Here is a 15656-nt window from a genome sequence, read left to right on the forward strand (position 1 = left end):
GGATGAACAAGAAGGGACTTTCTCTTTAGATATGTTTCAGAAAATAATGAATGGGATTAAGCTAACAAAACAAGAACTGAGTCATAACAGACAAGTGATGAAAATTGAATTTGGCGAAATGAGACAGGAGCTGAAAGAAATTCAGGATTCTATGAGAAAGGGAAGGTTCAAACTATGGAGATTGGATTAAATGTGGACTTGGAAAAAGATTTGGATTTCCTGGCTGTGATGGATCCTGGAGACAAATATTACTATTTGGAACTCAGCGCTGTCCCTGAAGGAATTGGTGAAGAGATTGGAGATAAAGATATCATCGGTTCGAAAAAATTCCTGGACTGGAAGGATTTGATGGAGCTTGAAATGGAGAAAGTTTACAGAATTAATTCTTGTTTTGTGACAATGGAAAAACCTTCAAGAGATGTGCTAGTGCATTCTGTAAAAAAGGGGAACAGAGATGCGGTTTTGCAACAATACTTCAGTGATACGTTCGGAATTGATGGCAAGGAAATATTTGTGATGAAGGAAATTCCTATCAGACTCTTATTATATGACTATGACAGCAAGATTATTGGGTGCGCAAAGATGGAAGATGGAATCAACACGGATAATGGAAGAAGAGCGATTTGAAATTACTGGACTTAGTATTGATGAGTTGGATTAATTGACATGTCTATCTAGAAAAAAATTGATAGTCATATATCTCAAGGATTGGAAACTTCTCTTTGACTTTTTGTGGAATAAAATGATATGATGTTAATGAGATTTGATACCAACTAAGATAACCGCTGGAGGAAGGTGATTTTATAATCTATTAAGAGACAGGCTTGTTATATATTATAGACCTACAGCTGAACTACGACAAATCGGAAGTCAATAGTTTTTTTTCCTTTTTTTTAAATTGTATTAGTTTTTTTTCTTTTATTGTATTAGTTATTAATTTGTGTTTTTTCTTTTTGTATTGTTTTGATTTTGAAAATTTGAATAAAAATTAATTGAAAAAAAAAGATCTGTTTTTGAAAATTGAAGTTAGCAATTTTTTTGGGGGGGGTGCAAGTAGTTACCCTTGCCTAGGGTGCAAAATAGCCTGGCACCAGCACTAGCTACATGTTCCTCACCCTCTCCACATGCATAGTCCCCCCCCCCAAAAAAAAGGCTGAGAGCAACTACCCCCAAAATCACCCAGTGAGCTTCATGGCAGATTTGAACCCAGGTCTTCCAGTACTAGTCCAATACTTTCACTGTTATCATGCTGGCTGTCGGTAAACTCAATCACAAGAACGTACATTTGGGATTGCAGCTTTAAACAGAGATTTGTTATTTTTATTTCTTGTTATATTTTGTATCCCGCCCTTCCTCCAAAAAGCTCAGGATGGCATAACATGGGCTTCCACCCACCCCTTTTTATCCTCACAAAATCCTGTGAGATAAGCTAGGCTGGTGGTAGTGACTATCCCAAGCTCACTCTGATTGCTCCAGGGCAGGGGGTGGGGACTCCTTGTCCAAGTCAAACCACTACACTATGCTGGCACTTCACATAAATTACCCCCAACATGCTTGAGCATTCACAGTAGCCCATACACATACAGTAGCTGTGGTCCTGTATTGAGTTACCAAGTATTATGCTCCATTGAATTCAGCAGGGCTTAGCTCTGGGTCATGGAGTTGGAAGGGATCTCAAGGGTCATCTAGTCCAACCCCCTGCTGATGCAGAAAACCCACTTAACATCCACCTTTAGCAATCTCTAACAAAGCAGAGCCCACCACCTTCTGAGGCAGCCTGTCTGTTTCACTATTGTACCATCAGGGAAGTTCTTCCTAACATTTAACCTAAATCCTTTTTCTTGTAATTTGAACCAGCTGTGAAGAAACAGAAGATAAACTGGGTCCATCATCTACAGTATGCGAGAGCCTCTTAATATTTGATGGTTATTATATTGCCTCTTAATCATGTCTTCTGTTCATCTGTGTACAGACGAGTGCAGGGAGGGATCACACTACTTGCCCCACCTCTGTGCAATGGAGGTCCCCCTCTGTCCACAGGATCAATTTCTGGCAGGGAACTGAGGGTCTGATCAGAGCTTACACTGGTTGGCATGTACCACCTGCTGGCCCCTATGCAGATAGGATCTCAAACTTGTGGAAGCATGGTGCAGACGTGATGTGGTACATATAAGAAAAAGACTGAGTTGTTCCCTTCTGTACAAGGCTTAATTTGAACAATGCAATTGGAAAGAACAGGCAAAGCATTGTCAACCTGTATAGGACAAATCCCTGATCTGGGCAAGGACATGCACCCACCAGCACCACAATCCTGAGCACATCATGGCCCACAAGCAGAGAGCAGGGAGACACATCAAGGTTTTTGCCGCTTCAGTTATGAACCTGAGCTCTGCTGGATCAGGCCAACCAGATGGCCATAGGAAGCCTGCATTGCAGGATGTGAGCGCAAGAGCACTCTCCTCACCTGTGGTTTCTAGCAACTGGTATTCAGAAGCATACTGTCTCTGGCCATGGAGGCAAAGCATAGCCATCATGGGTAGTAGCCATTTATAGCCTTCTCCATGTATTTCTCTAATCCTCCTTTAAAGCCATCCAAGTTGGCTGCCATCACTGCTTCCTATAGGAGTGAGTTTCATAGCTTAACTGTGTGCTGTGTGAAGAAGTATGCAGCTGGGAAGATGAGGCAAAGCAGATTTGCAGCTCCAAGCAAGTAAGCCAAGCAGCACGCCACAGGGGAAGCTAAAACAGTTTGAGTGTACTGCCCCTGTGACTGTTTACATCTAAGGGCTGCACCTACATATTCTTCAGAAAATAATATTCACCAAAATTCCTGCCCAGCCCAAATTGGGCAGCCCATCAAACCTTGAGACAAAACGAAAGTTTTCTTAAGGCTACAATTCTGGGTTCAATTACTTGAACGTGAGTGGCGCTGAACAAAGTTGGACTTAAGAATATTCAGAAGAGCCCTGCTGGATGAGACCAAAGGTCCATTTAGTCTGGCCCCCCGCTTCTCACAGTTGTTAGTGGCTTAGCCAGATACCTCTGGAAGTCCACAAGCAGGCCATTAAAGTATAGTCCCACTCTGGCTATTGTTCTCCAGCAATTGTTATTTGGAGATATACTGTTGCTAAACCTGGAAGTTCTACACTGTAAAGCCATTATAGTTAATAGTTATATGGGGAAGGGAGAGGATCTCATTCAACAGGCGAAAGGAAGTCCTTGCACTAACAGGATGACTGTGCTGGATACAACCCACTGTGTCTTCTAAATATTTAGGTAAAAGATCAGTAATCATAAAGATTCAATAACTGGCAATATAATGGAAAGAGATGAGAGGGGGTAAATCTAAAATTACAACATTTAGAACAAAAAAGAAGTTTCTCATCAAACTCTTTGAGAAACTCCTACCTTCCACATAAGAGACGAAGCTATAATTTGCCTTGTGCACCTATTATGTTTATGGCTTAGAGTAGATAACCATGGTTGTTTCCACAGAAGCAAAGTTTTCTGGCAGTACTGACACATCAGTCAGGACCCACAGAACTGTGCAATGAATACTGTGCTCCAAAAGCGGCAATCTCCTGGTGTCACATGGAAATCACTCTTGGAACTGAGAGGTATTTCAAAAGCATCTTGTGATCTGCTCTCAGGGAGATCTGCTGTTCAAAGACAAAAGCCAAAGAAAGGCATGTGAAAGCACTCAGGCATGTACCTTAAGTAATCCTTTGGGATCCAGGCTTGTTGCTGATTATTGCAGGCATGAGGAACCTGTGGCCCTCCAAGTACCATTGGACTCTAGCAGTCATCATCCTATGCTGGAACAACCTCTGGCCTATCCATGGCACTCTCCAGATATTTTGGACTACAGCTCCCATAGAGAAAGAATACGTTAACTTTTGCAAGAACATTAGAAATCCTCTTGAATTTTGATGAGTCGTTCTGTCTTCTAGTACTTGACTCCTTTTCCTTTTTTAAAACTATAATTATGTTTATTCCAGGTATAACAATTATTACAGATTGACTTTATGCTTATGTGTCTAACAGGCAATTGGGCTTCTATATTCACAGTAATTGCTTATCTGATTTTTTAAAACACCCTTCATCAATGAAGATCTCAGGACAGTTTACACATCTGTCCAATCAAAACAGCAAAGTACACAATAAAACATTAAAATATAAACTAAAAATCAAGTTAAAAGTCCTGCTATTAAACAATCCAAACCATTAAACAAAACCGCAGCAGGCATCCTAATAGAAAACCAAACATCATCATTCTGGTTTAAAAGGCTTGCTTAAAGTGGTGTGTTTTCATAACATGCCTGAAACTCAGTAAAGAGGGAGCCAAGTAGCACTAGGGTGAGACAGTTCCACAGATGGGATACCACAACTGCATTACCGCCCCATGAGCTACACTCGTTGATGGGATAGCAAGAAGGGTCTCCTCTGCAAACCTTAAAGCATGGGGTAGCAGGTAATGGGAGAAGTGTTCCTTCACGTATATATGACTTAGAATGCTTTTACAGGTCTTTGGGACAAAAACACACCAGCTAGCTTTGTTGTGATCAAAATGCAAGCATTGGGCTCATGTGCTCCTCAGGTTCTTTGCACGTGAGAGGAAGCAGTTTAAAGCTCTTGTCTGCAGCTGATAACAAACCAGTTTGTCTGAATATGACATACTGTAGTTTATACAAGTCACAGTTAGTTAACAAACCAAGTTATCAAGGCAGGTTTAAAAGTGTGGTTTGATATAATGGCTTATTAACTAACTAAAGTTTGTACAAATCAATTTTCCATATTTAGGTGAAACAGGAAAGTGTAGTTTGTTACAAATCTTGAATTATTGGCTTTAGTCCATTGAGGGAGAAACCCTGGTATCAAAATATGATATGCTTACTTCAGAAACGTGGCACAGTTCAGAGAGCTACTTTTCCCCACAGAGAGATCTTGTTTTAGTCAAGGAGTTAAAATTATGTACAAATGATGTGTTTATGCAATAAAAAAAATTGTATCTCTAAAGTCTTTAAGGTATCTCCTCTGATATAGCATACTTAAATACAACCCAGGCCTAGTGAATTATTTACTTAACAACAACAATTTTGTTTTGAGGAAGGAACTCACTCTTGTTAGGTTCCAATTAAGATTCCATGTAGTTCTTAAAAGGCAGATTAGCAAGGACACCATATAACCAATTCTTCTGCCTCTGTGTTTTAGATCTTCCACATTATCTGTTCAATTGTTTCCTTGCTGACACAAGGTATTTCTCTTATATCTTGCTGCTCTGTTTAAAAAAGGTACCCATTGGTTAGTGTGTCAGAAGATAGATTTCTTGCCTTTCAATACGGACATTAAAATCAAGATAATAAGCCGCTACCTTTTTAATGGCACCAGTGAAGGCACAAGCCACATTCTACAAAGCTAATGTAAAGCATACTACTGGAGAACCTTGCTCATTTCAATTATCTTGATTTAAGTTTGGCATGTTTTATTATGGCAAATAGTTCTTTATAAAACCTGGAAATTGATGTGATGAAAATTTAAATCTAGGTAAATAGCTGGCCGAGCAGGACTTGGGAATTATGTCTTTGTAGTTTCAATTGCCAGGCTTTAAGTCAGTCTTCAAAAAAAGAAAGTATGCCTAATTTGTGTTTACTTCTCATCACATTTGTTACACAATGCCCATTTCCTCTGTTTTTTATACTGTGATATAAAACCTATGGATTTAAGAAATATATTTAAAATGAACTACACAAATGATGAACAGACACTTTTAAGAGTCCTCGTGTATAAAGCTTGGGGGAACATGCAGACCCAAGGCTTAGACTTGCTTGTCCTTGTCACAGCAAACCAGTGGGTGGCATTCAACACTAGTCCTATTCAGAGTAGACATACTGAAGTTAATAGACATGACTAAATTAATTTCAAATGGGCCTACTTGGAGTAGGATTTAGTTGAATACAACCCACGGTTTGTCGCATATTCTGAATGGTGAAAAATATAATTTTACTTTGAAAAGATTAATAAAAATTGTTATTTTAAATGGTGGTTATATAACAACTGCTACTGTTTCCAAGCTGCTTTGGGAGAGCCCTCCTGCAGTACAGAGGTGGTTTCTTGTCACCAGGGCTGTACTGATCTCCCATTGCTATCCAAGTTCCTATTGGTCTTGCTGTTCACTTGGGATATATTAACCGCATGGATTGGCTAGCACTTTTTAAGCCCCTGACAATCTCATTCTAGGGCAGATGGTGTTGGACTCCAAGTCCCACCAGCCCCAGCCAGCATGGCCAATGGTCAGGGATGATCGGAGTACTGGTCCAGAAATATCTGGAGGGCCACAGGTTCTTCCCCTGGATCTTGAGACTTTTTTCCCCTCTTATCAAGAAACCAAGAGAAGCTCAGTGCTGCAGGGATACACAGGAGTGCTGGTCCAAATCAAAGCCATAGCCAGGCCAAGGGGCTTTCATCTCCTGGTTTGCCACAAACTTCCACAATTAATGCCAGTTATGCTACTGACCTATGTATTAAACCAGCTTTTACCAGCCTGGTGTCCTGCAGATGCTAGTCCCAAAAGGCCCGCTGTTATGTCCAGGAGAGGAAGGAAGTGGAGGCTGCCCAGCTATTGCAGAACAGACTTCCCAGCCATTCACAGATTAACCTGGAAGTGAATGGGGAGTGTTTTCTACAAGTCAATGGGCTATGTCACTGATCTCTTCCCATACCACCCCAAAAATAGTGAGGGCTGAAGGGCATCAGCAATGGAGAATGGAAGAGATCACAGGCTATGGCAGGGGTGCAGACCTGTGGCCCTGCAGACATTGTTGGACTAGAGCTCCTATTATCCCTGGCTATTGACCACACTGCTGAGGTTTATGAAAGTTGGAAGTTCGGCAACGTCTGGGAGGGCACAGCCCAGGTTTCCTACCAATGGTCTAGGGGGAAGGACAGGCACAGGCTGGGAAAGGGGGCTCTGTTCAGAGTACTGAACGAGAGAGAGAAGAGGTCTTTTCTCTTGATAATTCACATTCCTCCAGAGCAAGATCAAAGACAATAAGCATACAACTGCAGGATGCAGCTCTTAGCTCTGGCGCGAGTTCAAAGCTAGTCTCCGATTAATGAATGGGTTGATGTTTCAGCTGGTCATGCCTCTTCAAGTGGCTCTTCTGGATGTAGCTTTTGTCACAGTAGCGACACCGGAAGGGCCGTTCACCTCGGTGCAGCAGCTGGTGCCTGGTCACCGATGCCTTTGCAGTGAACATTTTGCCACAGTCTGGGCAGTGGAAGGGTTTGTTGTCAGCGGCCTGATGCTTATAAACCTCTGAAGCCAGGGAGATTGGCCCACAAGGGCCGTTCAGAGCAGCGCATTGCTCACGGGGGGCATTTGGCATTTCGTGCAAGCTCACTCCATCTTCAGAGCCCGGAAGGAGTTTATCCTGCAAGTGGCTCTTCTGATGGGGAAGGTGGTTTAGGCCCTGGCCGGAGCTGCTCTCTTGCTCAGAATCTGGAGATTGGTTTTCTTTCTTGTGGAGCCTCTGATGCCTGTGGATGCTTGATCGGTGAATGAAGCCTTTCCCGCAATCGGGGCATTTAAAGGGTTTCTCACCAACATCACCTGTCTGGCTGGGAAGGGGACTGAGGTTAAGATGGCTGAAGAGTTTCTCCCACTCATCTGTGAAGATTCTCTGGTGTCCGGTGATACTTATGGTATTGTAAGTAAAGGGGTGGCTGCTATCCAGGCACTTGTTGGACTTCTCAGAGGGGACCAACTGTTGGGTAAGGGGGGTTAGGTTCAGGTTCAGATTAGGTTTTCCTCCAAAGCTGGGACCCAAGCAAGGTTCCTTTCTAGTGCCAACTCCCTTCTGATGGTGGATGGTGGCTTCTTTAGGACCATGATCACAGGGATGCCCTTCCTGTCTTGAAGCATTTCCTGGAAGCAGATTCAATCCAACCACATCTTGGGTATTACTCCACTGCGATCCCTGGGAAACAATCCATTCACTTTGTTGCACTACAGCAAAGCCTGCCACAGCTGGCTGCCCAGATGCTTCCTGTTGCAGAATTGTTGCATTTAAATCTCCTATTAGCTCTTCCCTATCTAGATGATCTTTCAGCGCCTCTGGAGAGAGGCTGAGCTTTTTTCTCGGGGAAACAGACTCATCACTCCTTGTTTCTAGATCTGTCCCTTGTTGGAGCTCTGAAACAGTAATGCAGCCTGAAGGTTTTCCCTGGAGGACATCTCCTTCCGATTTTGGCATGAAATTGTACTGCAGGCGCACCAGTGGTACAGCACTTTCTTGCTGCATGGATTCATACTCTAAGATTTGCTTTGTCCCATCTCCTGCACGGATGACAAGAAATTACAGGAATGAGTCATAACCCAGTTTTGAAAATGAATTAAGAATGCAGCCTTGGGCATAAAGCATGCCAAAAAGGGCAGATTTACCTATTAGATAACATATTTTATAACAGTCATAGAACATTTAGAGTTGGAGAGTTCCTGTAGATCAGGGACGGAGAACCTGTGGGCCTCCGGATGTTGTTGGACCCCATCTCCCGTCAGCTCCAGCCAACATAAGGAACGGACCGCAACACTGAGAGTTGTAGTCCAACTCGGGAGGGCCACAGGTTCCCCACCGCTGTTGTAGAGCATCTAGTCCAACCCTGTGCTCAGTGCAGGAATCAGCAACTACAGCATGCCTGACAGATGGCCCATCTGGCCTCTGCTTAAATACCTCCAATGAAGAAGGGCCCACCAGCTCCCAAGGTAGTCACTGTTGAACACCTACTACCATCTTTCTCTATAATCGCTATTATAAGGCAGTATGTCATCATGGAAATGGGCTCCGGCTGCATCTTTGCCCTATCTTGCTATCTTTCCATGCACAGGAAGTTCTTGGTTTAGGTGAGTGTTCAAATATGCAATCCCCCACCAACATTTTTGTTTTGCTACTTTGTCATTGGTTGTTTTGTGGTTTTATTTTACGATTTTAATGTAAAATTTACTTGTTTTAATTATGACATTTTTCTAACTTACCCTGGAACCACTCAGTGAAGGGTGGGCTATAAGAACAAATAATAAACACACAAGCATTCTGAAGTGGTACAGTCCTGAGAGGGTGGACTGTATCACATTCTTTGTCCATTTGAATCAGCTCTCAGAAAGCCGGTTTCTTAAGCATCTCCATCTTTTTACTCACTGTCCTCATCTGTAAAATGGGACTACCAGTGACGTACTGTGCTGTTTTCTTCTGAGGATAAACGTGCAGTTCCTCACCTTGGTATAAGGACGGCCAAATCTCAAACTCCTCTACAACTTGGACTAACGAGAGGGGCATCATGACACCTTGTTCTGTCTCAAGGTACATATCAGGCTTGAGATTCTGCAATTCTGTTCAGCCAGAGAGGGAGAGAGAAAGAGAGAAATCTTACGAGGTCAAGCTCACAACCAATTTAAATGGGCACAGCTATTCCCATCATTTCCAACTAAGTAGTAGTAGATGATGGGAAATACCTCTGCTTGAAATCCTAGAGAGCTGCTGCCACTTAGAGTACACCAGCATTCCCCACCCTGGTGCCCTCCAGATGTTTTGACTACAACCCTCATCACTGTAACTGAGAAAAGATTGCTTTTGAAAATGTAATACTGCAGGATCAAAACCAAGTAGAAACAGTTTACACAGAAAAAAAAGCAGATAAATTTTAAAACAATACAAAGTAGACACCCATGGCAGAGACCTATTCACCCAGCGGAGAAAGACCATCAGAACAAAAATGTCTTCAATTGTTTCCAGAAAGTGCAGATAATGGGGCCCTGCTGTATCTCAACAGGAGTGCTGCTTCTCAGAACAAGGGCAGCCAGACTGAAATCCCTCATCTGCATTACTGTGGAGAGGGCTTCTGATCTCTTTGGAACTAGATGTTCTCCAGCAGACTGCAGTGACCTACAGAAACCTGGTCCTGAGATGTATAGGGCCTTACATACCGGAACTTGGCCCGGTAGCAGATTGGTGGCCAGTGCAAATCCTGCAAGCAAGGTGTTATATGCTAGTTATAGTTTGCCCCCACAAGCTACCTAGCCACCAGAGTTATGCAGTAACTGCAGCCTCCAGACCAAACTCAAGGGTAGCCCTACATAGAGCACATTTCGGTCATACAATCTTGAGGTTACCAATGAGGTATTAATGAGTAAGATATACAGAAGTCTCATTAATATAGAGACCGATCATCCGGAAGTGACCTTAGTAACACATGAAATTACGGTCCTTCTTGGTTTTTATATTGTATTTTACTGTATTATGTACGTTGCCTAGAGTGGCTGTTCATTCGGCCAGATAGGAGACTCAAAAATAAAATTTTATTATTATTATTATTAGAAAACATCAAAAGAGAATTCAATAACCCAAGGAGTGGCTTAAAACAGGAGAAGGCTACTAGTCAGTACGTGTACATTTGCCCCACCTTTTGGCAACAGCTTAAGTTGGGGGGGAGAGAGCAACAGAAGCCAGAGTGCAGCTGCTACCTAGACAAACACATGCTTATATACTTAGTTGTGGGGTTGGTTGTCTCCGCTGCCAGTAGTTATTATCCTTCCCATATGTTAGTTCAGGTATGGGGAACCATTGGTCCTCCAGATGTTGCTAACTCCAACTCCCATGAGCCTCAGTAAGCATGGTGAACAGCCAGGGATGATGGGAGATGTACTTCAGCAATATCTGGAGGGCCATATGTTCCCCACACCTGTGTTCACTGCTTTAGTTTATATTTAGTTTAAGAGGATCTGTGCCAGTGGAGATTGGTGGCATCATTGTCAGTGGGGCAGTGAATCTGCTCCGGGTTTTAGTCTGAACTTTCAAGGAGCTGTCCAAGGTGCTGAAAGACATCAGAGCCACCAGTCTCCACTGATCTGTACTATTTTGAAATGTGAAATCTTTATTACTATTTTTATATTTATCTGCAATATTGTAAATCCCCAGTTCATCTAACTCCACATACTCTCGATGGAGAACTTGTGGTCTGCAATGAAGCTGGCAGGAAGTGAATCTGGGGAGAGGTGGCCCAGCCCACTCAGGTAGTCTCTCCAGAAGAATTCTTCTTCCTGACAGTGGGGCGAGTGGATGGCGATAACCCATCCATGACTCCCCTCCTCCACTGCAAGAACATTTTCATATTTATTTGTGATATTTTTATAATATTGTAAAACAGGTACTTCTCTGAAGCATGAAGTAACATACAACTAAAAAATAATTTTAAAGAGCCACATCCCCATTCCTGCTCACTGTGAAGTGTACTGGGGCAAGCCATTATCTTTCCAATTCACCTACCTTACAGGGGTGTTGTGACAGTAAATTGCATGGCTGGAGAGAAGGTGGAACAAACCCTTCATAAAGAGTATGAGAAGAGTCAAGCCTTACCCAGCCAGGACTGCATGGTGCAATACTGCTCAATATCATTCCCACTGAGGGCAAACAGGTAGGGATCCAAAGGGAGCTCCTTTTCCTCAGTGAGAGTCACAGATACCTCTTCAAAGGTTGTCGGCACCTAAAGCAGCAAGAGCAAGCCCCCCTCCGAAAAATCAGCACTTGTTTAGGCTTAAAAAAAGGAAAGCAGAAGAATGCCTGTAGTCCAGATCTCCCTCCTGCTTTTACCATGTTGACATTCTTGCCACACATAGGGGCTTTGTTTAGGTGTTCCATTCACTGAACATCTGAAAAAGACTTAACTCCAAGAGCCTTAAGGCAAACAGTCTTGAATAAATACATTGTGTAATTTGTCTTGCACTGTAATCCTAGACAGGTCTACTCAGAAGAAAGTAAGGCACCATCTGTATTATCTTTTCGGCACCTACTGAAGACCTTCCCCTTTCAACAAGCCTTTTAAGTAGAGACCTTATCCCAGTCTACATCTGTGTTGGAATTAGTTTTTAAGATGTTTTTAAAGGTTTTTTAAAAAAAATACTTTTAAAAATATGTTTTGTTTTAATATAAAAGTCTGTTTTTAAGATGTTTTAGAGTTTTTAGTGTTTTGTTTGCTGCCCTGGGCTCCTTCTGGGATGAAGAGCAGGATATAAATGTAATAAATACATAAATAAATAGTCCTATGGCACTCAATAGTGTTTGCACCCTAGTCCAATCCCATAACACATACATGGGGATAACTCCCACTGAACTAGAATTTACTTTTGACTAGAAGTGACTGGAAGGGGAAGGGCAGTAGCTCAATGGAAGAGCATCTGCTTTGCGTGCAGAAGGTCCTGGGTTCAATCCCCAGCATCTCCGGGTAGGGCTGGGAATGTTTCCTGTCTGAAACCCCAGAGAGCTGCTGCCAGTCAGTGTAGATAACACTAAGCTGGATGGACCAACAGTCTGACTCAGTACAAGACAGCTTCCTATGTTCCTATGAATTGCACTGTAAGTGCCTCAGCTCCTTCTGTGGGCTTTCAGGTAGTGCCAAGGTAGCATACCTGTGGGGCAATTCTCAACCTCCTGGCTGCAGGCATATGAAAACAAATCAAGATCAGAGAAGCAAATCTCATTCATTCCTGGCAGGGATTACTCAGCCCTGACCCTAACCCTCCCAACGCCCAAAACCTTGACCTCGCCCTCACCTCCACTCCTGCCTTACCTGAATATACTCCTCAGCCGCCATGTCCCCTCTTCCGCCTCCTGGAGGCTGGGATTCATCAAAGGTGATCTGCAGAAACAAAATATAATTCTACACCCTGGATTCAGTTTAAAAAAAAAAAAAAACAGTTGTGGCGATTCCAGATCTCCACTTGCTTCCTTTTTGTAATCCCCACCTCACCCAATATTTTAAATGTTTGGGGGAGGGAGTAGTTTGGAATGTGTGTAAAATGTCAGAAGACTTAATAGTTAGCATTTCCCCTGAACGGGCGGCAAAGACAAGGTCAGTCTGTTTACAGTCCTAACGGGGCACTGCACTCTTCAGGGCAGCTTGTACAGGGTTGGAAGTTTGGATTCTGAGTGTTGCGAGCCCTGTAGGGTGGTGGAAACAGTGGATTGTGCTATTTGGGATTACGCGAGATGGAGAGCCTCTTTTCCGTAGGTTTGGCGACTTGACAAACTTGTCTGCCGGATCAGCCCTTTGAGATAAGACTCTTTGGGGCTTGGTGTTGGAGATTCTTTGGCAGTTTAAGGCTCCAAAAAAGTGCGATGAAAGGCTGTTAAGTGAGATGTGCTAAAGTATTTTGCCAGTAGGTGGCGATAATACGGCCTTTTCCTTGGCCTTGATTCGCCATTAAACCATGAGGAGGAGGGGGCAACCTAGTAGTAGTAGTTAGTGGCTCAGTTAACAGCTGTGGCTACAGTTAATTGCAAATCTCCGCTGCATGCAGAAGTTCCCAGGTTCAATCTCTGGCATATCCAAGTAAGGCTAGGAAAGACTCTGCCAGTCAGTGCAGACAATACTGCGCTAGATGGATCAATGCTCTGTCTTGGCAGAAGGCAGCTTCCTTTGTATTTAGGTTAAGATTTCTTTTTTTCCAGACTACAGCTTCGGAGGATATCATGGATGGGCATCCCAACTCTGTTATTATTAATCATATTGATGATATTATTTATTAAGAAATGTCTATAGTGCCATATATACACAAGTATTTGGCATTTTACAGAATCAATCAGCAAAAGTGAAAAAAGAAGGCAGGTTCCTTCAGCAAGGAGTTAATCTCAATTTCAACGGTAGGGAAGGCAGGCAGAGAGGAAGCGACCAGGAGCCTTGTATTAATTCCTCAACTAGACAAGAGGACACACACACAAGACCACCCACTTTTATACCTGATCGACTAATCCACGATAGTAGCCACGCCGAGTCTGTGCACTTTCAAGCCCTGCCAGTTTAGAATCTCTACACGCGACGTGGCAATGGGGAAAGCTTTTTACCATACACACGCTTACACCATAAAATTTACCCGTTGTTTATAGGTCACAAATCTGTATCCATACTCTTGAATCCATCCTCTCAAATTCCACCGAATCCCCCCTCCCTTTTAACATCTGATAATTTCCTCGCCCCTCTTGCAGCTACAGGGATGCCCCAAACAGAGCTGAGTTATGAAAAGCCCCCTCCCTCAGGCCATTATGATTCATTTCCAATGGCTTTCGCGGTTTTGCAACGGACATATTTCAATTCACTGGGTGAAAACGATGCTGACAACAATCAATATTCTCAAGCTCGGCAGATCATCTATACCTTAGGGTTGTTTACACTGACTGGCAGCGGCTCTCCCGGGCAGCCAAGGATTGAACCTGGGTCCTTCTACATACAAGGCAGACGCTCTACCGCTGCGCTACGGTCGCCTTAGTCAACATCCACTTCCAACCGCTCCCCTACAATCCCCACCGAGGCCACAGCGAAGAGCCAAGGTTACTACGGGTACCCCTGCGGCCAAACCTTTCGCCTGGAGGAGCCTCGGCACTACCCGACGGAAAAACTTCACCTTCCTTGCCCGCTCCCCATCACCGCTGCGCTTCAAGTCACCTGAATATGTCGGCTTAGCAGCCTTCGCGAAGTCTTTGCCTGGGTCGCACAAAAAAGAAGGTGGCATCTAAATGTCTCTCCGCTCCAGCACAGACCATCTCTCCAACAGGCGATGCGATAGGGGGCCAGGAAACTGAGCTGCTTGCTGACTTGCTCAACTACTCACCCTCACACATCCCCAAAACAAAACCCGAAAAGAGTTGCGGGGGAGGGAGAAGAAACAGCAGCAACGGGCGGTAACATCAACACCTCCGATGATTTAAAGGGCGGGATAGATGGAAGGAACTTTTGAGAGAGGGAGTTAGCGGGTTGCCAGTCCTCATGAAGGCAGGCGGAGATAAGGCTGCAAAGGGCCTTTTAAAGAGAGTAGAAGAAGCGAGTCCTTCGGTCGTCATTGTAGCCGGAGATCATGAAGGTCTCGACACAGAAGAAACCATTTTAAGGACGAGGGAATGGGGAACCCGGTAAGGACCTCCCTATACTTCTATAAAGAAGTCCAGCGGCGAAGCCTGCTAGTAAAAATAAATACATGAACAACCCCCCTCCCCACATTAGGATCTGCTCCTATATAACTTAATCTGGTTTTGTCTGCCACTCCCACCCTCACCTGGGCCAATTCTTTGTAATTCAAAACAAAATCATTAGGGTTTAATCTGAGCTGGGGCGGAGCACTTGCGGACTGCCTCCCCTGGGATCTGTTTAACCCCATATTGTAGAGTTATGGTGTGTGGCATGAAGCATATTTGATTCTGGCATCTTTTCCCTACTCCAGAAGGTAGAGCCTGAACCAGCAGGTTCAGGTTCCAAGAATGGGTATTTCTATCTATTAATTAAAAAAACTTATATCCCTAAGGGCTAGGAAAACCTGATGTGGACTGTTCTTTGGGGGAGGATTTTAAGAAAAGTCTGGGTGGTCATCTACCAGGGATGCTGTAGCAGTGAATTTGCCTCATAGACAGAAAGTTAGACTAGATCACCTTTGAGGTCCTTTCCAACTCCTTGATTTTCATTTTAAGTACTGTTGCTTTCCAACTACCTATGCACTTTTAAGCATACTAGTAGTAGCTTTGTGTGAGATGTATTGTAAAAACCAGTTAGAGTTTTTGATAATTGGGATGCCCTCTGCAAGTGGTTTTTGGCATTGCTGGCTTCTGAGTATGTCAAGT

General features: G+C 43.5%; 1 protein-coding gene across 1 annotated transcript; it reads right to left on the reverse strand.

Annotated features, from left to right (window-relative positions):
• Window positions 1–4735: 4735 nt before the first annotated feature.
• On the reverse strand, window positions 4736–15045 carry LOC133380842 (zinc finger protein 184-like). Its single transcript, XM_061618964.1, has 5 exons — window positions 14491–15045; window positions 12619–12687; window positions 11409–11535; window positions 9272–9385; window positions 4736–8335 (listed from the first exon to the last, which is right to left on the reverse strand). The coding sequence occupies exons 2-5, from the start codon at window positions 12640–12642 to the stop codon at window positions 7110–7112; spliced, it is 1491 nt and encodes a 496-aa protein (XP_061474948.1). The 5' UTR covers window positions 12643–12687; window positions 14491–15045; the 3' UTR covers window positions 4736–7109.
• Window positions 15046–15656: the final 611 nt, after the last annotated feature.

The sequence above is a fragment of the Rhineura floridana genome, chromosome 3 (assembly GCF_030035675.1).
Source record: "Rhineura floridana isolate rRhiFlo1 chromosome 3, rRhiFlo1.hap2, whole genome shotgun sequence".
Taxonomy (NCBI): domain Eukaryota; kingdom Metazoa; phylum Chordata; class Lepidosauria; order Squamata; family Rhineuridae; genus Rhineura; species Rhineura floridana.